Source organism: Artibeus jamaicensis, unplaced genomic scaffold, assembly GCF_021234435.1.
Source record: "Artibeus jamaicensis isolate MK-2021 breed Jamaican fruit bat unplaced genomic scaffold, CSHL_Jam_final contig_585, whole genome shotgun sequence".
In the NCBI taxonomy this organism is placed as follows: Eukaryota; Metazoa; Chordata; class Mammalia; order Chiroptera; family Phyllostomidae; genus Artibeus; species Artibeus jamaicensis.
Genome location: NW_026521894.1, coordinates 19,457,909 through 19,483,828, shown reverse-complemented (window position 1 = coordinate 19,483,828; position 25,920 = coordinate 19,457,909). Strand labels below are relative to the sequence as shown.

The window sequence follows — 25,920 nt, the reverse complement described above, 5'->3', positions numbered from 1 at the left end:
TTTTGCTAACATCTATGTCATTAGAGCTCTGACTTGTTAATTGAATGCAAGGTGAAACAAAAATAGGTTTATGGTTGTTCATATAGAAACTAATACAATAATTAATAAATAAAAACACAAAAATGAACTCTTGCATACTCATAACTATAGACCTATTTTTGCCCCATCCTGTATGCCATGTCATTTCAGATAAACAAAAATTCATCTAAAATCCTCTCTTACCTATTAATGCCATGGATATGAAAAGACAAACCAAGGAGGATGGAAGCAGGTATGAGATATGGATCATAGGACTAGTGGGGGAACATCCAATAAGTCCTCAGAGGCTCAAAGGAAACAGGTTCTGCTTGAGCAAAATAGTAAAGGTCACTCTTGCTTATTTTTTTCTGCTTAGAGCAAAGAAGAGAGGCAGACTTAAATATAGTTAAGGGCTTAAAACGGAATGAAGTTGAGACTGTCTGGGTTATCTGACCACTGGCGCTTCTCAGTTCTGCTGGATTCTAAACAGAGTCCATCTGTGTGAGGTGCTCTGAACCCACAGTGAGGAAACAGGCAGAGGACACAGAATCATAAAGATTCATGAAAAACAAATGAAAATTTAAAAAGCTTATATGCAGAGTTTATGACCTGGCATATGTAAATATCATCTGTAAATGTCACAAAACAAGGTACATCCTGAGTCTGGCACCTCGTAAAGTTGGTTTAACACTTTTCCTGAAGAATCTGTGAATATATGGCCTTCTGATGCAAAACCTAAGAAAGCAAGTTTTGAACACATTGAAACATAGCATTAAATTTCTATTTTAAATATTTTGGTATGAAGCAGCTTGATCTGATATAATTGCTCAAGCACAAATTTGTCCGCTATGTTATTTGAGATGCTTACATAATAGTATATTTCTTTAAATGTGAGTGTATGTCCCGTACATTATCAAAGTGCCTGATGGTGAAGACTAGATGGTAAGAGAGATGTTGGTGGCTAATTCTGTCACCAGCAGGAAAGCTGCCAAGTATAAAAAACAAGTCTCAGGAGACTCACTTTAGCTTTAAGGACAAACATAGGTTGAAAATGAAGGGATGGAAAAAGATATTCCAAGCAAATGGCAAGCAAACAAGAGCTAGAGACCGTGTCTTATATCACACAAAAATAGACTTTAAGTAACAAATTGTGCCCTTGCTGGTGCGACTCAGTGGATTGAGCACTGGCCTGCAAACAAAGAGTTGCTGGTTTGATTCCCAGTCAAGCTTCATGCCTGGGTTGCAGGCCAGGTCCCCAGTAGGGAGAGCTCAAGAGGCAACCACACATTGATGTTTCTCTCCCTCTCTTTCTCCCTCCCTCCCTTCCTTTCTCTAGAAATAAATAAAATCTAAAAATAAATTAAAAATTGTCAGAAGAGACAATGAAGGCCATTATACAATGATCAAAGTGTCACTTCATCAAGAGGATGTAATAATTGTCAATATATGCACTTAACATTGGAGGACAAAAATATTTAAGCAAACATTAACTGCATTATAAAGGGAGAAAACAATAGCAGTACTATAATAGTAAGGGATCTCAATATCCCATTTTCAACATTGACTATATCATCCGGAGTGAAAATCAATAAGGAAACAATAGACCTGAATAACAGTATAGACAAAACAGCCTAACAAACACATAATAGAACATTCCATACAATGACATCAGCATATACATTCTTTTCCAATACACATAGAACATTCCCAGGATAGATCATATGTTAGACTTATGATAATAAAGTCTTAATGAAAGTCTTAATAAAATAAAGATGACTGAAATCAAGCGTCTTTTCTGACCACAATGGTATGAAATAGAAATCAATAACTGGAGAAAAACTGGAAATTTTAAAATATATAGAAATTAAACAACATGCTCTTAAACAATCAATGAGTCAAAAAGGAAATAAAAAGAAAAATTAAAAAAAATCTACAACAAGTGAAAATTGAAACACAACATACCAAAACTTAAGGAATGCAGCAAAAGCAATTATAACAGGAAAATTTATAGCTATAAATGTCTACATTAAGAAAAAAGATTTCAAATAAACAACTTTACTTTATCTGTCAAAGAAATAGAAAAATAACAAAGACCAAAATTAAAAGAAGGAAATAAATAATAAAAACTAGGGCAGAAATAAATGAAATAGAGAATAGAAAAATAAAAAGTCAACAAAACTAGAATGGGGTTTTTTTTGAAGATAAAATTAACAAAACTTTAGCTAGACTAACCAAGAAAAAAAGAGAAGACTCATATAAATAAAATTGTAAATGAAAGAGGACACATTACATTTGACATCACAGAAATAGAAAGGATCACAAGAGACTGCTATAGATAATTTACACCAACAAATTAGGCAATCTAGACAAAATCAGTAAATTCCTAGAAACATACTACCTACCAACTATGAATTGTGAAGAAATAGAAAATCTGGACAGACCAATAATGACTATGAAGATTGATTCAGTAACAGTAATAATAGTTAGAAAAACTTCTCAAGGAAGAAAAGATGATATCCAGATGGTTTCACAGTAAAATTCTATGAGACATTTGAAGATGAATTAATGTCAGTCTTTCTCAAACTCTCACAAAACACTCCTGAACTTGTTTTATGAGGCCAAGATTGCCCCGATACTATTACCGGTTACCCTGATACTAAAGCCAGATGAGGACAGAAAAAGGAATAAAGACTACAGGCCAATATCCCCGATGGATATAGATGCAAACATTCTCAACAAAAGACCAGCATAGGTACAGTGAAATATTATTTAGCACGTGCCAAAAAGAAATTCTGACACATGCCACAAATTGGGTAAACCTTAAAGACTTTGTGCGGAATGAAATAAGCCAGACACAAAAGGACAAAAATTAAAAGATGCTCAATATATGAGGTACCAAGAGTCATCAAACATATAGATACAGAAACTAGAAGGGTAGTTGTCAGGAGTGGGGGGCTGAGGGGTGGGGAGTATTTTTAAGGGGTGTGGAGTTTCAGTTTTGCAAGATGAACAGTTCTGGAAATGGATGGTGATGATGGCTGCCCATATAGGAAGGCTAGCGTGGCCTGGAGTCAGGTATTTCCTCCCCCCGGCGTAGTTAGGCTCCGATGAAACACCAGCAAGTTAAGCTCTGGTTAACTAGCTTCTCCTGAGCACAGCCCTTATGAGGAAGAACAGAAGGTCCTGGCATATTTCAAAATGGTTCCTTCGCCTCTCCCCCTACAGGAAGCATTGGGTTGTTTTTCTCTTATATTCACTGTGAGAGCCTGGCAGAGTTTCAGGAGGTAAAATCTGCAAAGGTGTGGGGGCCCATTGGTGACTGAGTGAGTCCCTGCAGTTTTTATCTCTCACATTCGCCAGCAATTTATTCATTGCTGTTCAGATTTTTCTACCTCAGCACTGGTTCCCATGAAGGTTTCTGCTCCAGTGAGTCGTGAATCTCTGGTGATTTGTTCCCACATCTCAATTCTATGATGGAGCAAAGAAAAGTTGTTGATTTTTCAGTTTGCTCAAGCTTACTTGTTAGGAAGAAGCGGTAACTTCCAAGCTTCTTACATGCTGGGCCAGAAACTGGGAGTCTCAATACATTGGAAAACATATATTGGATAAGTAATGTTGGACTAAAAACCACCTGAACTGGGATTTGAGAGAGTAATCAGAGTTAGACAGGCAGATAAAATTAAAAACAATTTTTCCCAAACTGAACCAAACCAGATTCTTTGTCTAACTCACAGATACTTCATTTACATTGATATTCCTATCTATTTGTACTGCCTATAGCAAGAAGCAGTAGTCACACTGGAGACGGCAGGAAATGTTGTATTATAAAAATAAACTTTCCACATTTTCATTTTCTCTATGACTGACAGAAACTGAGTTATCTTTGGAATGTAAAGCCTTTTAAAATGTATTTCAAGAATATCTTGATATCATTCAGCTGGGAAAAAACCAAATTTTCTCTCTTTATATTTCCCTTCAATTCCCACAGGCCTTTTAGGACAGAATCATGGGCTGAAAATAGCCTGGACTAATTTAGTCTCAGTTAGACAAGCTATTTACCCCATTGCACATAGTTGTTTTTTTCCTTTTTAAACATCTAGTCACACCATCACTGCAATGAAAGCATCTATGTGGTATGAACAAGACCACTTGCTCTATATTCTGAGTCGCTTGTTTGAAAATAATTCCCAGAATTCAGCTTTTGTTGAGCATCTATGGTCTGTCACTCTACTCACATTTTTTTGCATACTGTTACTATATTATAACCAGAAATTCGTCATCATTTGCCTAATTACTGAACAGCATATTCAGTTATGCCACATCATGGCTGTAACTAAAGAAAATAGGTACTTGTTTAACCATATTTTAAGTAACTCTTCCATTTTTTAGCAACTTTTAACTCCCACCTCACTCCATCATTCCCACCCCAACAAGTGTCAGGGTCAAGTGCATTATATATTTTGCTAAATTAATAAAAGTTAGAGTGGTTGAATCAGTAAGACCCAACATGTATTTTTAATGTTACAGACAATCCTTGAATACTAGTGACACGCTAGGCACTATTCTAGGCACTATTTGGTGGTAAGATAGAAAAAGTCCCTGAACTCATGGATCTCATATTCCAGCCAGGGGAGACAACCAGTGGGCAAATTAGCATTAGGTCCTATGAATTTCTTTTTCACAGTTATACTACTTTCACATGGGTATTCAGGGAAGGCTGCTCTGATAGGGTAACAAGCAGAGACATGAATGAAGGCAAGGAGTTGGCTGTGCAGATCATGTACAGGGAAGATCATTCCAGATGGAGAGAGAAGGGAAGACAAAGGCCCGAAGGTAGAAGTACTCTTGGTATCTTTGAGGAACAGCAAGAGAGGAAGTAGACATATAGGGTACTATTTGCAAGTCTCTGAAGGGACCACATCTGCTAATATCTCCTGGCCAAAGTCACATAGCCAGTCTCCAAATCAAAGGGTGAGGAACTGTGAAGTCATATGGCAAAGGGCATACACAGAGAAATGGGTGAAAAATTGGGTCTACTTAAAAAAATCTTTACCCATGTCCTTAATTACTCACTTGTAATATAAACCAAAAACAGGAATTGAGAGACAAATGATCTTTTGAGTTTTCTTCTTTAAACTATTAATATGACAAAGACCTTGTTGGAATTTTTTAGTTAAATCTCCCTTATATTCCCAGGATAAAGTGAATTTCTTCATGCCATGCATGGTTTTTAGATATCTATGTATTTGGCTTGTTCATATATGTTTGGGCTTCTGGATGGATGTTTGGAGATTCGTGAGTGCACAGTAATGAATGAGGCTGGCCCTTATTTTTCTTCTCTTACATTGTCTAGTTTGTTTGATATTAAGACTATGTTGGTTATGAAAGTAATTGAAAAAATACCCTCTTTTAATACTTCGTGAATAGTTTGGTATAAAATTGTACTCCACTTCTTGAGATGCTTCGTAGAATTTTTCAGTGAAGCCACTTGGTACTGGTTTTATTTTATGGCACAGTTTTAAATGCTGATTCTCTACCTTAATAATATAGGATTACTAAGATGTACTGCTTCTTCTTGTGTTTTGATAATATGTATTTTTCTAGGTTTTTTTTTAGGTTTTATGTGGGTATAACTTTATAATATTTGTTGATTATCTCTCAATTTCTATAAGATGTGCAGTGATATTCCTTTTTACAGTTCTGGAAATTGCTTTCTTTTACCTTTGCTCTTCTTGATAAATCTTGTGTTAAGTTTATCAACTCCATTAATTTAAACAAATTTTAATGTTGAGTTGTATTTTTTATTTCTTGCTTCTATGATTTTTCTTTTATATTCTTTGGGTTTATTTTGCTTTTGTTTTTATTGCATCTTGAAACAGATGCTTGGATTATTAATTTCTCAAAATTCTCCTTTTGTGATATATGAAATTAAAGCTAATTCTCCAAATTCTGCTTCAGGTTTACTCCTGAAATTACAAAATGTATTTGTGATAGTCGGATAGAATGGACAATCAATCTGAATATCAGTGGCTCAGCATAATAAAGATTTTTAACTTGTGTACTATGAGTCTGATATGGGTCAAGTAGTTCTCTAGCCAGAGAACTTCTATAGGTGGTTTCCAAAAATGTAGGCTTCTTTGATTTTATAATAATGCCATGTGGGGGGCGCTACCTGCATCCCTCCCCCACCCGCAGCTGCCATGGATGAAAATAATTCTACCAAGACATAATGAGCTTGGGGAGGAAAGATGGCTGGTCTCTCAAAGAAAAAAGGGCCAGGAACCTGTTCCTCAATGGGCTTTTATTGGGTTTAATTTGCATAGGAATACACATAAAGCTCATCAATCATTGTCAGGGAGTAAGGATCAAATAATAAATAACATACAAAGAACTCTGAAGGCATATTCTGAGTCAGGGTCAGTTAGCTAAAGGGCTACAAAACTGGGGGAAACAAACTCATTTCATGCTCAGACCCTTATCAGAAAATTGAGAGCATTCTTAGCAAAGCAGGTTTCACAAGAATTTTATGTATTCTTTCTTAGACCTGATCACCGGGGGAACCCACCCTTCTCCAACACAAGACTGTACTGCCCACTGTCATTGTTTCAGGCTTAAGTCAGGCAGGGGAAGTAAGGCAGCCAAAAGATTAGGAGAATTCTTGCAGACAAAATGAGAACTCAGGCTATGTCAAAGCTGAGGGGTGAGGGTCCATCATCCGCTTTTTCTATAGCCCCCAAGTCCTTCCCTGAGGGCCTCTTCATGACCTTTCCTGTCTTAGGTCATCCCTCCCTTGAGGAATCTTATCCGTCATTGGCTAACCAGTCAGTCTCAGGGCCATACTGGGTGAAGTAAAGGGGGTAGAGGCAGCGCCCCTGCTGGGGAGATAAGCTTTGTGTCCTTGGTGGCTTAGGGTCCCGAGGTCTCTCACTCAGCCTTAGCCATGGGGGCTTACAGCTTCTGAAACCAGGCAGGGTGGTTCCCAACAATGCCACCCAAACCTTCTGTTTTAAGAGACGCACTATGGAAGAGGACTTAAGAGTAAGAGGGTTATATGGCTAGGTCTTAAAGTGGCATGTAGAATTCCCACCTCTATTCCACTCATTAGTGTTCTAGTTACCATTGCTGCATAACAAGCTACCCCAAAACTTAGTGGCATGGAATCACCATTTTATTATATTCACAGATTATGTGGGTTAGGTATTCAGATAGGATACATCAGGGATATCTTGTTTCTTTCCAACAATGCCTGGGGCCTCAATTGGTAAGACTTGATGGCTGGGAGTCACTTTAAGACTAAGGGTTGATTTCATGAGTGCATTCACACATATGTCTGGCTGTTGGTTCTGGTCATCAGCTGAAATTTCAGCTGGAACTTTCAGCCAGAATACTTACATGTAGCCTTTTCGTGGTTTGTGTTCTTTATAGCATGAAGGCCTCAAGGTATTTGGAGTTCTTATAGACTGGCTCCAAAGACAAGTGACTCAAGACCTAAGTGGCAACAGTAAGGCCGTTCTAACCTTTCCTGAGAAGTTACACAGTGTCTCTGCTGCATTTTAATTGTTGTAATTGAGTCATTAAAGTTGGTCCCAATTCAATGGGAGAAGAACATAGACCCTGTATGTCTATTGGAAGAGTGTTAATTATCATGCAGAAATGTTTAGAATTGGTCATAGTCAGTTATATGGGCTCATTCTAACTATAGAGGAATCTGGCAAATGTTTTTTGTTGTTGTTATTGTTATTATTATTTTTAGGTGTGATGATATTACCAGTATTTTGACTATTTTTAACTTAAATTTTTTTGAAGTATAGTTTCCATTCAATATTTTTTATATTAATTTCAGGTGTACAGCATAGTGGTTAGACAATCATATACTTTAAAAAGTATTCCCTCTGATATTTCTAGTATTCAATCAACACCATACAGAGTTATTATAATATTATTGACTACATTTTCTATGTTGTACTTAATATCCTCATGACTATTTTCTAACTACCAACCTGTACTTCTCAATCACCTTACTCTTTTCACCTAATCCCCCAAGCTCCCTCCACCTGAGCAAACATCAGTCTGTTTTCTGCATCTGTGAGTTTGTTTCTGTTTTGTTTGTTTATTTGTTCCACATGTAAGTGGAATCATATGATATTTGTCTTTCTCTGAATGACTTATTTTACTTATCATAATACCTTCTGGGTCCATCCATGCTGTCACAAATGGTTAAAGTTTGTCATTTTTTGTGGCCAAGTAATATCCCACTGTAAATGGGATGTTCACTTTTTTACCCAAGTGTCTATTGATGGGCACTTGGGCTGCTTCCAGAGCTTGGCTATTGTAAATGATGCTGCAATGAACATAGAAATATGAGAGGTGCATATATTCTCTCAGATTAGTGTGTTGGGTTTCTTCAGATATATACCTAAAAGTGGAATTGTTGGGTCAAAAGACAGTTCTGTTTTTCATTTTTTGAGAAACTTCCATACTGTTTTCCACAGTGGCTGCATCCATTTTCATTCTCACCAGCAGTACACAAGGGTCCCCTTTTCTCTACATCACAGCCAGCACTTGTTTGTTGATTTATTGACGATAACCATTCTGACAAGTGTGAAGTTGTATCTTATCTTGGTTTTATTTTACATCTCTCTGATGATTAGTAGCTTTGAGCACTTTTTGTTATTCGCCGATCTGTATGTCTTCTTTGCAGAGTGTCTTTTCAGGCCCTTTGCCCATTTTTAAATTGGATTGTTTATTATTATAATTTTGGGGGGGGTGAGTTGTGAGTTCTTTATAAATTTTGGATATTAACCCCTTATTAGATGTATCAGTGACAAACATGTTCTCCCATTCAGGGGGTTGTCTTTTCATTTTGTTGATGGTTTTCTTTGCTGTGCAAAAACATTTTTTTAAAGTTTTGATGTAGTCATATTTGTTTATTTATCCTTTTGTTTCCCTTGTCTAAAGAGATATATCAGAAAATAATATTACTAAAAGAAATGTCCAAGATTTTACTGCCTCATATTTCCTTTTAGAATTCCTTTTCTTTTAAAAATATTTTGTCATTGTTGTTCTATTATAGTTGTCCCCATTTTCCCCCACTACTCTCCACTGTCCTACTCACCCCACCTCCCATTTCCAATGTCCCCCATTGTCTTTGTCCATGGCTCCTTCATACATGGTATTGAGATTTACATTTAATTCTTTAATCCATTTTGAGTTTATTCTTGTATGTGGTGTAAGAAGTTGGTCTATAGTTTCTTTTTTTTTTTTTTGCATATATCTTCCCAGTTTTCCCAAAACAAACAAATGTTACTCTCTTACATGCTTAGGAAAAGGAAAATGAAACAGAGCTTGATGAACATATTACAAACAGCAGCGTTTTTGTTATATACTTAAAAGCCCATTCTAGATTTCATTATGAGTTCTTCTTTTGCATTTTAACACTCCAACTATGCTTATAAAGGGTGTTTTGTACAGCTTGTTTAGTGCAGGGGTCAGCAAGCTTTATGAAGAACCAAATAGTAAGTATTTTAGGCTTCGTGGGCCACAATATGATCCTTGTAGTACATTTGTCTTTATTTTTCATAACTCTTTTAAAATATAAAAACCATTCTTAGCTAATATTTCATACCAAAACAGGCCACAGGCAGAATCTGGCCCAGTTTGCTGGCCCCTGCTCCAATGGATTGTTCTATATATGACTCTTAGGTCAAGTTTGCCAGTTGCATTCAAATCTTTTATATCTCTCCATACAGAAAGATTTCCCATATCAAATATAGAAGGAGGCATGTTAAAAATCTCTGATTATGGATTTATTTCTACTTATAGAGTTATTAGTTTTTACTTTATAAATTTTGAGGTCTAGTTGAGAATTTTTATAGAAGTAGTTTCTGCTCAACATCAGTAATAGTTCCATTAAAATAACATTATATGCAAAAAACATTAACGAGAAGCCTATTTATAATTATTTAAAATGGAAAAAGCTATGGTGCATTTGTGTTAGTGCCAAACCCTCAACCAATCTCCTAAAATGGTACTAAAACACAGTAGAGAACTTCTTTGTAGCTGCCTGTATGTTTATATACTACAAGTTAGGATACAAAATGTTTGAAACATCACTTCCTACTCATCAAACAATTTTTATTTGTTAACTGATATCTGCTTTATATGAAGTAACATAGCCTCTTTTAGCATCAATAATACCTCAGATAAACATCTCCTTTGTTGACACTCTGAATGCTTTTCAAGACATCTACTTTTATAGTACTTTTTTAGTACTATATTAAAATCACCATCTCTTGTGAATAATAGTGCGAAAACCCTAAACAAAATATTAGCAAGCCAAATCCTGTGCCATATTTAGGAAATAATATATAGTAATAAAGTAGGATTTATAATCCACTAAAATAATGGGCCGTATTAATAAATCTAAGGAGAAAAATTATGATTATTTCTGTAGTTGTTTGGAAAACCTCTTTAAAAAAATAATTAAAAACATCAAGAAAATAGGAACTGATGGATATTTTCCTCATGCACACACATGTATGCACACACATTTGTGTGTATTTAAATATTATATACATCTGTGCATCTATATTAATTAACACGAATATTTAACACTGCATAGGGGGTATTAATCAATGCAATTAGACAATAGGAAAAAACTAGAGTCATAGGAATTTTTAAAAAATAGAAAACTATCTTAAGTTTAAATGATATGATGATATTCCTAGGAAACTCTAAAGAGTTGTTGATAAACTAAAACAATAAAAGAATTCAGTGAGGTATCAGGGTATAAAATAACATAGAAATTAATGGACTTCATGAAAGCAAGAATAACTATTTAGATAATATAATGGAAGATACACTATGTTTAAAATAGGGTGATAAAGTTTTAAAACTTGGGCATATACTTAGCAAGAATGTATAAAAACTATATAAAAATTTTAAAACAATTTTGTAAGATACAAAAATTGATATAAGCAAATAAAAAGGCATCCCTTGTACTTAGATATGATAACTTATAATAGTAAAGATTTCAGTTTTGCTTAAATTAATTTATAAGTTTAATGTGATCCCAATAAAAATACCAACAAATGTTTATTTTGGAGTTAGAAAACTTATGCCAGAGTTAATGTGTAAAAATAAGCATACAGAATAACTAGGAAAATACAGAAAAGAAAAGCTGAAAGAAAGAACTAGTCTTATAGTATATTAAAATATATTATAAATCAATAATTAAAACTGTTTGGAACTCACATACTAATGGAAAGGAATAGCAAGTCTGGAAATAGACCCAAGTACACATGGAAATTTAATATGGGATAATGATATATAAAACATTGGGACAGAGTGAAGTTTTTAATAAATGGTGTTGGGATAAGTGAATAGCCATGTGAAAGAGGATAAAAGTAAGTCCATGTTTCACACCATAGTCATAAAAGAGCACACTTCTGGCCCCCTAAGGAGAAATAATTGGTTAATTGAACTATAGTTTTCCTGTGTATAATATATCTCTTTCCAATGGCTTCTTTCAAAATTGTCTCATTATCTCTGTTTTTCAGCATAGTTAAACTATGATGTGTCTGCTTCTATATCAGAAATTAAATTCCTATAAGACTCAAACATGCCATTTGTAACAACTAGGTCTAGATTATCTCCTCCAACAGAAGTGGTGCTTTTTATTTCTGACACAAAAATTAGTAATCAGAAGTATGGAGGTTTTGTAAACAAAACTAATACAATAATGGAAATAAAATGTGTGTCATTTTCTCAGATGCCAGGTGGTGATTGAAAAAGAATCTGTTATTAGATGCTGGAAAGAGGGTAGTTCACGTTACTTGGCATCATGTTGTAGCATTTGAGATGCCATTTGAGATATTTGATAAAAAAATATCATTTGAGATGAACTTCAAATAGCGTTGGAAAGTTTGCCAGCAAAATGCAAGACAATAAAGAATTCTCAAATTTGAAGACCTTTAAGGGTTAAATAGGCTGCTGCTTTTCATTCCTAAATGGTAAAATGTAAAATTGTGAAATCATTTAAGGCACAAACACCTATAAATCGCATTCACACATTAAGGGTCAAATCAGAGATGTGGCCATGGCGCTTACTGTTAAAATCCTAATAAATTTAGGTGAACAGCACACATGCCTGTAAGTGAATGAGGTGGCTAAGGGTGCAGAGCTCCCACTGCAGCCTGATGTGGGCCAGGTGTCTGCACTCATGAGATGCAGTGAGAGAGTAAAAAAGTCATGGGGGTGAGGTACTACTGAAACAGGGCAAACCGAACATATGGGACTAGAAAAATGTGTATAATCACTGGTACATGATGCTGAATGGAGTCAAATAGAAAGAAATTTTCTGAATTTCTAGAAGAGCGTCTTCCTGCCAAAAGGAGCTGTGAGCCCACAGTCAAGCTTGAGCTCTCAGCTGCTTCTCCTTTGAAGCCCTATAAGGAGGAACTGGTGAGGGTGGGCGGCATTGTGTCAACTCCCTGAACCATCTACCTGTATCGATGTATGGATATATGCACACTTTTGTTTTTATTAGTCAATTCTATAATTTTTTTCCTTTATTGTTTCAGCTTTTGGTGAATGCTTAGGATGGTGTTGTCCACCTGAAGATTAAAAATATCTACCCCTGTCTTTTTCTAGTAGCTTTTATGGCTTTAAAAATTACACTAAACATTTTAATGCATTTGCTTTCAAAAATATTTTATTTACTTATTTTTAGACAGAGGGGAAGGGTGGGAGAAACAGAGGGAGGGAAACATCAATGTGTGTGGTTGCCTCTCATGTGCCCTGGCCTGCAACCCAGGCATGTGCCCTGATTGGGAATCAAACTAGTGGCCCTTTGATTTGCAGGCCAGGGCTCAATCTACTGAGCCACACTAGCCAGGGCTCAGTGTTTTAATGCCTTCTATTTATTTTGACAATGATGGGGCAGAAATCCCTTACCCAATTCCATTTATTCAATATTCCTTCATTTCCCCTACTGAATTAAGATGTATTCTTTTAAAACAGTTTCCTTCTACTTTTTAATTATATTTTATTATTTATGCCATTACAGTTGTCCCAGTTACCCCCCTTTTCCCTCTCTGCCCAGCCCCCCATTCCCTTAGGTGATTCCCACATCGTTGTTAATGTCCGTGGGTCATACATATATGTGTTTCTTGGCTAATCCGTATACCTTCTCTCGTCCACTTTCCTTTCCCTTCTCTAGTCCCATCTGACAGCTCTCAGTTTGTTTCATGTTTCTATGCCTTTGATTCTATTTTGCTCATTATTTTATTTTGTTAATTAGATTTCACATGTAAGATCATATGTTATCTGTCTTGTACTGACTGGCTTACTTCATTTAGCATAATAATCTCCAGGTCCATCTATGTTGTTGTAAAAGGCAAGAGTTCCTTCCTTTTTACTGCTGTGTAGTATTCCATCATATAAATGTACCACAGTTTTTTTTATCTATTCACCTATTGATGGGCACTTGGGCTGTTTTCACTTCTTGGCTATTGTAAATAATACTGCTGTAAAAATAGGGGTACATATATTCTTTGAATTGGTGTTTCAGTATCCTTAAGATATAGCCCCAGAAGTGGAATCACTGGGTCAACAGTCTCCTTTTGGCATTCAATTAGCTTTTCAATATGCAAAACCGTTTGTGCCCCAACTTAAAATTGAACCTGCAACCTAGCTATGTGCTTTGAATAGGAATTGAACGCTCAACCTTTTGGTGTATGGGGAGGACACTCCAACCAACTGAGGCCTTAAGATGTATTCTTTATCACACTATAAAATATTTTATGTCCTGAAGTCTTTGCCTGATCTTTCTATTATACTGTTTTAATGTTTCTATTTTGTTAACACCAATCTACTTATTGTGGTTCTACTAAAACGGTTAATGTTTTATAAAGGAAGTCCCATTCATTAATTTTTTTAAATGACTTAAAATTTTTTTGCCTTTGTCACATTTTTTCTTAGAAAAAATAGTGAACCTATCAGTATAGGGGAAGACAACATTAAAAACAGTACATTCTATCCAAATTAGTGTATAAATTTAATATCCAATTCATCAAACTTTCAATAAAATGTATTGAATAATCTGATGTAGGCCTTTAACTCTAAATTAGGTCTTAGTAAAGCTTTATAATTTTATTTACATAGATCATAATTCTGGGTTCAATTTATTTTGTTTAAATTTGTTTTCTTCATCTGTGGACATTTTTTTCATTGCTTTTAGAGGGAGAAACATTGATTGGTTGCCTCCTATATGTGCCTGGACCAGGTATCATTTTTGCTCTGATGGGGAATTGAACACTTAACCTTTCAATTATGAGATGATGCTACAATCAGCTGAGCCACACTGGCCAGGGCTTGGTTCAATTTGTTTCTATTTATTTTATATTTTATAGCTTTTATTGTACTTGATTGGCTATTGCTAGTATATAGAAAAACTACTGAATTTTCTATTTACTTTTATAATCTAACACTGTTCCAAACAGATTTTTTACTTCTCATTCTAATAATTTTCCATTTAAAATCTTGTATTTTTTATAATACATAATTATATCATCTGTAAACTACTAACTTTTTCCTCTATCATATTCTATTTAGGCTACTGTAGAAGTTCTTAGCTAATGATTAACAGTAATGATAATAACATTTTCATTTTATTTTTACATTGATGAAAGGATCTGTAATATTCTCCCTGTTGATTCTACCTGAAATAGGTCTACTTTGCTATGCTGAAGATGTATCTGTTATTCTTAGTTTACTAAGTTTTTAAAAAGATAAGTCAGGAATGACTATTTAAATTTATTAACAGTGTATTTTGGACCCATGGAAATGGTGATGAATTTTTGACTTTTTCTTAAAGGATCTTACAGCTCATTTAATTTACCACTAAAACATTCATTTGCTTTGTATCATACATAGAAAATTGAGGTCAGCCTGCCTTTAAATATGTCTAGTGATAGGAAACTACCTGTAAAGCAGCTCCATCCATTCTTGATATATCTCTATTTACTGGGCCTGGGTGATACTGATTCACACATCATCAGGCTTCTCAACAGTGTTCTGGCCATTTATGAACCAACCCTCTGTTACCCAGTCCATATTTTTCAATCTTCCTGACAAACCTATTAAATGATGCCCTTGGCCAATTGTTTACTCAAAGCATTCTAATAATTCTAGCAAAAGAGATTCACTTATTCTGACAGGACTTATTCTAAGTGAAACCATGGTAATCATGAGTCCTTACAAAATACCCATATGATAATGTTAGAATTTTGAACATCTATGTTAAGTTCAAATTATCACAAACCATCAAAATAGTTACTATTTAAATTTTATATTTCTGGTATTTAACAAAGTTTTGGCTTCAACAGAGATAATAACTCATTATTATAACCCTTTTACTTCAAAAATTAAGAAATTTAGGTTCAAAGTTCTAGTAGCACTGGCAACTATTTCACTCAAGACAGAATTTATGGAATTCGAAGATCAGGCTTTCTAAACCTTCTGGGGTGTTTTTACTTTTTCCTCCCCGTGGATTCTACAGTACATGTGTTAGGAGGCAGTGCTCAGGGTCTCCATGCTTTAAACTATCCGCGTGAATTCCTGACTAAACTATTTGTAGCTGTCAGCCAGCTAAGCCCAGACTGCATTTCCCAGAAAAGCCCCGTGCTAGTGGTTTCCCATCATCAACAGCATCTCGTAAGCTTCAGCGGCCCTATGTCCCCCATGTAACACCTTTTTAACTTCCTCTTGAGTCATCAAGCACCTACTAATGTTTTCCTAACCTTTTGACCCTGACGCCAGTAGCAGTTTCATATTCTTTCCCATTGGGCCCCTAGTGTGAGACCTTTTAGAGGCCGAGACTGACTCCTTAATTATTTTGCTGCAACTGACTTTTCAAAATACCGTGTTATAATAACAAACCAGTTTTTGTAAAATTGAACAGTGCAGACACACATAATGAGGCAAAGTCTTCTCTTAATGGCCTCTCTTCTTCTCTCAGAAGAGACCCACAGCCAACCTTCATCCCCACACCTCTGAGTTACAATTAAGTGCTCAGTTCTAATTCAGTACCATAAACATACTGCACAAACACAAATAGCAGTAACTTACATAACAATTTTTCACTCTGTGAACATTATAATTTCTCTATTCCTCTACTATTTTTTACTTTGAGAATTTTCATTTCTTCATTCACCTAACATTCTATATTGCTCCAGATCTAGTCACACTGCTGTACTTGATTTAAAATGTTAATCAGTTGAAAAGTTGTCTTGTTTCACTGTTTTTTAAAACATAATTGAAAGGAAGATAAAATTGCATAATCATAAAATGCAGAAAAGTAGAAATCGAGGGATCCTAATATTATACATCCACTTACTGGTGGATAAATGAGGGAGATGGGGAGGGAGATTAAATGTCCTCTCTTAAGGTCAGAACAAGAATTCAGGCTTTCAGATTTCCAACCTAATGCTCTTTCCACTTCATCATGCTACGGGGCCTTCAGAATCTTCTGACCATTTGTATGCCACCTTTTCCCTCTTGGGGGAAATGTCCCTGGGATTTATTGGTCCAGTACTAACCATATTCCAAATAATAGAGAAAAACATGTCTTATCTTGAAAGATGATAAACTGATGTCACATGATAAGTTTGCTATAATAATTTTTTCAGTGTAAATGTTGCTACCTGAGTATAAAAAAGTGTTATGAGAAAGAGTGCAAACAGTGCAATTAACTATAACAACAATAAGCTAAGTTGTCTTGATTTTTGTTTTTTTAAGTGACAGAATAGCACTTCAGCTCACATCACAGGTCCCTTCTAACTGCTTTAACTCAAAGAATTTGAGTCAGGTCAAAACATCTGAATTGTTACTTTCTCCACGATATTGTTTCCTATACTTGATATTTCCAAAATGATGAACTTGGCACTACTTAAACATGTATTAACTAATTCATTGAAGCATCAAAGGTGTTAAGTCTGACAGACAGAAGTTGACTAAACAAATTTCAAGCACAGTATCTTATTGCTAGGTATAATCACTAGGAAATAATAAGATTTTTAAAACGTGACTCTACATGTTAAGAGATTAAAAAAGGAGATTCTTAAAATAGGGATAACATACCTCAGAATGATCAATTCTAGTTTTTCAGGGATGTTCTTTTAGTGGCCAAGAATATTTCCTCTCTCTTTTTTATACTTCCTCCATCCTTTAGTCCACTCATTCCTTTCACATACCTGAGCCAAATATAGAACTAGGCTCTCAGAATACAATGGTTTCTGTCTTCTCTAAGCTTTAGTTCTTAGTACACTGGCTAAGTCACAAGCTCTTGTGACCTCTTTTCTCTCTCTATCTAGTTGATTGCTGTTGCTCACACTTCTAACATCCATTTTATTGTCCACCCAAGCAAAAGTACCTTAGGAATAGAATTTTAGATGGTCTGGCTTTCTTTAGTCCATTTGCCACAGGGCTTCTGATCTTTTCATGTCTGGCCCTTTGCCAACCAACATCACTTAACCAGCACCTCCTGGGAAAGGCCTCTTAAAAACACCTCATCTTAAGTAGTCAGTTCCCAGTTACTGTCTTTTTTTCACTGTACCTTTTGTCTCTGATATTTTCTCCTTTGATTGTTAAATCTCTGTCTTCTCTTCCATGAAGACTGTGAAGGCAGACAGAAAGAAGCCTTATCTGGCTAGTTTGCCTCCGAATCCTAAAATGGTCTTGGTGCACAGTTGGCATTGATGAAATATGTGTTGAACGAGTGAATGGATTCCTAATTGACTACTGATTGTCGTACAGATACAGATTCATCTCTGTTGAGATGTTTTTAATCTCACGTTTATGAAGATTAAATCAGAATTTAAAACTAAGTCTGAAAATTAAAAACAGTTTGGAACTGTGGGAAACGTCTGGCAGAGAAATAATTTTGGCATTTGCAGTGATGGAAGGAAAGTTTTTCTTCTGATAGAGGTTGTTGGCCTCCATCAGTATTATTGGAAAATACGTGCCTGTTCTCGTTGGTTTGCTCAGGAACCGGGAACATCTGGCACTGGGATCATTGAAGTTGTTCATTTTAATGTGAGAGTTGTAAGAACTTTGGAGGTTGGAAATGGCAGAGAAAATGCCCTAAGAAAATGAAAGCAGTCTAGAGAAAGGAGAGACTCATGTCTCCTTTACTTTTTTTAAAATTTATTTTAAAATTACAGTTTACATTCAATATTATTTGTATTAGTTTCAGATGTACAGCATAGTGGTTAGACAGTCATATATATACTTTACAAAATGGTCCCACAATATTTCAAATACCCACCTGGCACCAGTACATAGTTACATAGTTATAATATCATATGTCTTTAAAAAATAGGTTTCTTTGGTTCTTCAAGAGTCTTACTTAAAGAAAGCTTCCTAGAAAGTTCCTAATGTATGGTTTCTGAATAAGCAGACTTCTGGGGGCGGGGGGCGGGGGAGGGAAGGGCAGCGTGCGTCGCTCCGCCTAGTTTAGGTTCATCCCGGCCCAGAAAGTTGTGTTTACAGGACAGGCTTTGGCTGCTGCTTTCTACGTCGTTCTGATCCCTTTAAAGGTGGGGGTCATGATGGAGGATGTGGAGGAAGAAGGCGGGAGCCAGCCGAAGGCTGGAGAATCTCGGTTGACATAGTAACTCTTGAGCTGCAACTCCCTTTGCTCCGGGCTCTCAGGCTCCGCTGCCACCCTCCGCCCCGCCTTCACTCACTCGGCCCCGGAGCCAGGACCTCCTCCTTACGGGGTCCCCTTTGTGGCCCCCTAAGTGGCCACTTGTCTCCGAATTAACAGCAAAGCTGCTCTCTGAGCTCAGGACGCTCTCAGGTTGCCAAGCGTCCGCAACCCCGGCCTCTCACCCTGGTCGCCTGGGCACCCGCGCGCCCCGGGACAGTCGGCGAGTGGCGCGGACGCTGCCTGGGGGTCCCACTGGGACGTCTCCCCTCGGAGCCGGACCTGGGGCCCGGCCGGCGTCCCCGTTATGAACCGGAGCCCAGCGTTCGGGCCTCGGAGAGGCGGCTCTCCCCGGGGCATGGCTGGGGCCGGCGCGCGGCGCAACGAGAGCCAGGACTACCTGCTCATGGACCCCGAGCTGGGGGACGAAGGCTGCTCGCAGCCCCCACTGCCTCCCTACGGCTACTACCCCTGCGTGTAAGTGCGGGCTCCGCGGACGGGAGGGCAGGGCGCGGGCTGTGCCGCCCGACGCTGTGCGCTCGCAGGAGCGTGCGATCCGTGTCCCTGTGCGTCTGAACACGCGTGTTCCCCCGCGGGCGCGAGTCTGGGCTGGGACCCCTGGGAACCGAGGGCCGTGTGCGGATCTAGGTTGCTCCCGCCACGAGTGACACCGTGGACCACTAAGGGTGATCGGGTGCCTTGTCAGTATCCTCAGTTCTGGTGCCACCCCGCGCCCTCAAAGACACCCCGGGTCGCTGTGCCAAAGGCATGTTCTGGGCAGGGGACTGATTCAAATTTGCCCCCTGTAACTCAGCCTGTGTGGGATTGATGAGCACAACACTAAAGGTCCTCGGAGCCGCCTCGGTGCGTCCGGGGAGCTCAGGGACTAGTGTGTCCGGTGTTTTACACACTCTGCCTGCCTCACTTAGCCCTTCAGGTGGCGCGCACAGGTCCTTCGGACCCCAGACAGCGGGAGTTCGAAGATGTGCACGGGAAGGTGTGGACTTGCCCTGGGGACATCCTCTTCTCCGCCTCCGGTCACCCGGTTAAGTCTGGGAGATAGAACTTCTAGGCTTCCCCACCCCCAGCACAAAGCTTTTACCAAAGGCGTCCCTTGGAGATGAGCCGGATAGGGTGCGGGCCAGGAGACCAGTGAACTGCAGAAGCGAGGAGGACAGGTCATTAGTAGTGCATTGTGACTAATTAAGAGATTTTATTTATGGATTTGGGGGATGGGGTCATTAGCAGAGTCGGGTAGAGGGTGGAATGGAGAAGTCTCCCCTCCCTCGAACGCCTGGGCCCACACGTGCAGCTGGTAGATAGTGTTTCCGCCTCACTGCTCCTTTACTTGATTGGGTAGAGTGGTTTCCTGACAGGTCACATCCATCCAGATGCGGTCTTCCTCTTGAGGAAAGCACTTCCCCGTGTGTGTGTGTGTGTGTGTGTGTGTGTGTGTGTGTGTGCGCGCGCGCGCGTGTGTGTAGGGAGCAGGACATTTCCGAATTTCTGCCTCCTTGGACTCTAGGCAGACCCTCGTGGTAGATGGGGGTGCGCCCTCCGATCTTTGGTCAGGACTGCCCAGAGTCAGGCCCTGCCGTGGTTCCCTTTTACAGTAAGACGTGAACCCTAGGAAACAGAATCTAATTTTTTTCCAATATAAAAAGAAAATGTTGGAACTGGTTCCATTTATCTATGTGCTGAACAATTTGAAACCCCTTACTATTACTTATCTTGTTTCTTTTAAAAAAATCAAGGTGTGCCTCCCATCACCTACAATTCATTTTAAGTTGTACAGTTCAGTGGTTTAGCATACCCACACAGTTGTGACGCTGTCACATCTGTCTAATTTCTGGACATTGTCATCATCCCCCCCCCAAAAAAAATCTTGTATTCAACTTTAAATTACAGAATATTCTATTGTTTTACAGTACAAAGCTTCTCAGGCTTTAATGAACATATGAATTACCTACGGATCTTGTTAAAATGCAGATTCTAATTCAGTAGCCTCCAGTTGCAGCCCAAGATTCTACACTTGTGAGAGTGTCTGAGAAGTGTGGAGAATGCTCGTCAAGGACCACACTCTGAGTAGCAAGAACACATACGCCAAGAAAAAATAGAAAGAAAAACAAATCAATCTTGGATGTTATGAATACAGCTATTTTCAAATTTGATTTGAGAGTATATGTTTAGAACATAAACTTTTTAAAGATTTTATTTATTTAACTTTAGAGGATAAAGGGAAGGAGAGAGAGAGAGAGAAATATGAATGTGTGGTTGCTTCTCTTACGTCTTCTCCTGCTAACTGGCCTGCAACCCAGGCGTGTGCCCTAACTGGGAATCAAACTGCGATCCTTTGGTTCTCAGGCCTGCGCTCAATCCACTGAGCTACACCAGCCATGGCTAAAACAGACACTTTTTAAAATTGGCTTAGACTTGAGATTTACTAAGAGGGTAACATTACCTGTGGTTAAGTCAAACAACTTGAAAAAGCTATATTGCTTTTTAAAAATCAGGCTGTCTCATAGATAAAGTCTTGTCTGTTTTCTTTTTACCACCTGATTAGTCTATAATCACTTGTTACTGTCTGTGGGAGAAAGAATTTGATTTAAAAAACTGTTTTAATATATTAGTAGTGAGAAAAAAACAAAGTAAAGTAGTAAGATCATGTCCTGAAATCTTTCCTCAATGCTTTCTTCAAATGTGGTTTACTGCCTTATTTATTGTTCTAGTTCTTACATTATCTGCTATTTAGAGAACGTTTAGTTTTGGAATTCCAGATCACTCTTCATGGCTAGATCTGCGCAGCAGAGAGATGAACAGAAATATTTGAATGCTCTTCTACATAAGGAGTACCCTCCTCATGCTATGTCAAAGTTACTATGTAATACATTTAAGAGTGAGTCTTGTTTCAGAAGTAGAGTCTAGTGTTGTCTAAATCTGTTATTTCCAGAGGCTTTATAGTTTTTATAGCTTTTGTCATTTATCTGGCAAGGTGTTTATTTTCTGCAGTTAAAAAATCAAGTAATTGAAAACTTTTAATCAATACACAACAGTTCTTCACACCTGTGATGTAAAAAAAAAAGAGCTAAAGAAAATTACTTTCCTCTGGTGGAGAGTACAAATACACCCTTCCATATGCTTTTGATTTGTGATTTAAACAATTTCATATATTTTCCCAGAGTAGGAGGCATATTATTTGTGAAAGTGTTTTTTTCAAATCACTGAGATATTTCCCTTATAAGATCACAAATTTTTGCAAGTTGTCATTTTTGTGGGGTAAGTTCATGACTCTTGCTAAAAAAAATTCTGTTTCATAGTTCACTTATGGAAAAAGACTTTTTGCATATATTTATGAGGCTTTTACAACTGAAAATTGTGACATATTATCTTCTTCAGGAACAATAACATATTCGCAGACCTTAGTGGTGTTAGTAGTAACATTTTGAAATGGTGTCTGGAAGAAAAGGATTTAAATTTTTTCTCTTTCCAACTTTTAATCAGGAATCTATCAATACTTTGTGTTTTGATCTATTTGTATGGGTGAATAGCAAGAAATGGTCCATGTTCTGCCAGAGTTTTAGGAAGTGTATCACTTAGAAATTTAAATTATGTTTCTTATTCACTGCTTCTCAACATGGGGAAGAACTCTGGACATAAAAAAAGTAATGTTAAGGGTTTCTGAGTTCTCAAGACCTGAAACACAGTCACACTAAATGTTCTATTTGGGAAACATTGACTAAATAATTAAAAATAAGACACAGTAAGTTCTTTGTAAACTAAAGCTCTGGCAATAGAATAGACTGAGATAATTTAAAAATATTATGGTTACTATTACCTAGAAATACTGGTTAAAGTATTTAAAGTAATTTTAAAACATTGCTCAGTTTCACAAAAAGTAAAATGGTTTATTTACCATGTGCCAAAAGCAAGGAAATGAACAGCTGGAGGAGAGCTGGTGCTGTGGCCCCCTTGGGGCTTATGGATCTGAGTGTCTAGGATGCTGGAGCTCAATGCCCATGTGAAATGGAGAGCAGCTCAGGCCTTGGTTCCAGATGAGGCAGAGAGTAGGGACTGAGACCTCTGTGCCCTGCACAGATCCAGGATCCTTATTTGTGTGAGAAGTTAGGCTAGAGTGAGAACAAGAACAGTGAGAACACGAAACTTTATTAGTAAGAGGAAAAGAACTCTTCCCCTAAAAATTTTATTCTTTGGGCTTGCATATTATGAGTTTTTGTTCTAGCTTTTATTTCTTTACACTGCTTAGCTGACCTGGAAATCTTTAAGCTGAAAAATGTTCTTGAGGTTCCGAGAAGAGTAAACCACAAAACTATGTTGAAAGAATAGTACCAACCATCTCAAACTGCAAGCATTTTCAAGAAAATGGCAAAAAAGAGCACAGCTAAAGATATGCTCACCATAATATGTGACCAAGCACACAAGGAAATAGTCAACCGAGAATGAGTGCCAGCAGAGGGTACAATCTGTCAGGCAGAGTCAGCATGTGGTCTAACGGCCTTACTGGATCCTTAGGAGTTTAAGATAATGTCTCAACATGAAAGAGAATATAAAGTGCAGAATATAAAATAAAATGTTGATCATGTATACAAAGAGATCAAATTCCAAGGAAAGAATAGGACTTACTTAAAAAAATTAAGAATCTGTAAATGAAAATACAATTTTGAAATAAAAAGTCAATGGAAGGGTTAAAGTGCAAATTAGCCATAGCATAATTGATAATAATATCCAGCATACAGAGATATAAAGAAATTAAAAATATAAAAATAACTGAGTCATGGAACAAGAAGATAGGAGTTACAGAAGGAGAAAATATAGATAATAGGGGGAAGCAACATTTGAATAGATAATGGGTGATAATTTTCCAGAAATGATAAGTTCTCATGTTTAAAAAGTACAGTAATATTAGTATAATGAATACAAATAAACCATTTAAACATATTATACTGAAACTGCAGAACGCTAAAGATGAGGAAATATTAAAATGAACCAAAGATACAAGGGATTTGAATAAGTATAAAAATTTAATTTTTTTTAAAATTACAGTTTGCATTCAATATTATTTTGTATTAGTTTCAGGTGTAGAGCATAGTGGTTAGACAATCATATAGTTTGCAAAGTGTTCCAACTGATATTTGCAATATCCAGATAGCACCGTACATAGTTATTACAATATTATTGACTATATTTCCTATGCTGTCCCTTATATCTTCAAGACTATTTTGTAACCACCAGTCTGTACTGCTTAATCCCTTCATTTTTTTCACCCAGTCCCCCCTCCCCTTGGCAACCATCAGTCTGTTTTTTCTATCTATGAGTCTGTTTCTGTTTTGTTTACACTGCTCTTTAGACTTTACATATAAATGAAGTCATATGGTATTTGTCTTTCTCTGCATGACTTATTTCACTTATCATAATGCCCTGTAGGTCCATCCATGCTGTCACAAATGGTAAGGTTTCATTCTTTTTTTATGGCCAAGTAATATTCCATTGTATATATGCAGCACAACATATTTTTTTATCCACTTGTCTATTGATAGGCACTTGGGTTGCTTCCATAGCCTGGCTATTATAAATGATGCTGCAGTGAACATAGGGGTGCATATATTCTTTCAAATTAGTGTTTTGAGTTTCCTTGTTAATATAGTCAGAAGCGGAATTGCTGATCATAAGGCATTCCATTTTTTAAATTTTGGGGGAACCCCCATACTGTTTTCCACGGAGGCTGCACCAGTCTGCATTCCTACCACCAGTACACAAGGATTCCCTTTTCTCTGCATCCTTGCCAACATTTGTTTGTTGATTATTGATGATAGCCATTCTGATAGGTGTGAGGTGATATCTCAAAGTGGTTTTAATTTATATTTCTCTTATGATTAGCAAAGTTGAGCATCTTTTTATATGTCTATTGGTCATCTGTAAGTCCTCTTTGAGAAGTGTCTATTCAGGTTCTTTGCCCATTTTTTAATTAAGTTGTTTGTGGGGGGGGGTTTGGCATTGAGTAGTGTGAGTTCTTTATAAATTTTGGATATTAACCAATTGTCAGATGTGTCATTGGTGAATATATTCTCACATTCAGTGGGTTTTCTTCTCATTTAGTTGATGGTTTCCTTCACTGTACAAAAACTTTATTTCGATGTATTCCCATTTATTTACATATTTTTTGTTTCCCTTGCCTGAGGAGAGATATCAGAAAAAATGTTACTTAAAGCAATGTCTGAAATTTTGCTGCCTATGTTTTCATCAAGGATTTTTATGGTATTGAGTCTTACATTTAATTCTTAAATTTCATTTTAAGTTTATTCTTGTATATGGTATACGACGGTGGCCTATTTTCATTTTCTGGCATGTATCTGTCCAATTTTTCCAACACCATTTATTGAATATTTCCTTTACCCTACTGTATGTTCTTGCCTCTTTTGCCAAATAGTAATTAACCATAGAGGTGTGAGTTTCATTCAGGGCTCCCTGTTCTTTACTATTGAACTATGCATCTGTATTTATGCCAGTACCATTGTGTTTTGAATATTATGGCCTTATAGTATAGTTTAATACCAGGTACTTTCAATTTTGTTTTTCTATCTCAAGGTTGCTGTGGCTATTCAGGATCTTTTGTGGTTCCATATAAATTTTTGGAATATTTGTTCTAGTTCTGTGAAATACAACATCAGTAATTTGATAGGAATTCCACTGAACCTATAGATTGGTTTGGATAGAATGGACATTTTAACAAAGTTATTTCTTCTTATCCATAAGCACAGTATATGCTTCCCCTAATTTGTATCTTCTTCAATTTCTTTCTTCAGTGTATTATAATTTTCTGAGTAGAGGTGTTTTACATCCTTGGTTAAATTTATTTCTAGGTATGTTATTATTTTTGATGCAATTATAAGTGGAATTGTTTTCTTAGTTTCCCTTTTTGATAGTTCATATTGATGCATAAAAACATCACTGATTTCTGAATATTGATTTTGTGTCCTGCTACTTTACTGAATTCATTTATGTTGTGTGTCACATTGATCAATATATGGATATTATACCAACCTTGCAGCCCAGAAATAAATCCTAGTTGATTATGGGGCGTGATCTTTATAAGGTACTGCAGGATCTGGTTTGCTAATATTTTTTGAGGATTTTTACATCTGTTTATCAGGGATATTGACCTATAATTTTTTTCTTTG

At 36.9% G+C, this 25,920-nt stretch overlaps 1 protein-coding gene across 1 annotated transcript in view; it reads left to right on the top strand.

The window, feature by feature from the left end:
* The first annotated feature begins 18,575 nt into the window (after positions 1-18,575).
* The window catches only part of TRPC6 (transient receptor potential cation channel subfamily C member 6), a 119,355-nt gene continuing 112,010 nt past the window's right edge, over positions 18,576-25,920 (top strand). The window contains exon 1 of the mRNA XM_037156998.2: positions 18,576-19,201. Within this exon, the coding sequence (XP_037012893.2) occupies positions 19,032-19,201 (170 nt within the window). The 5' untranslated portion in view covers positions 18,576-19,031. The remainder of the gene's footprint in view (positions 19,202-25,920) is intronic.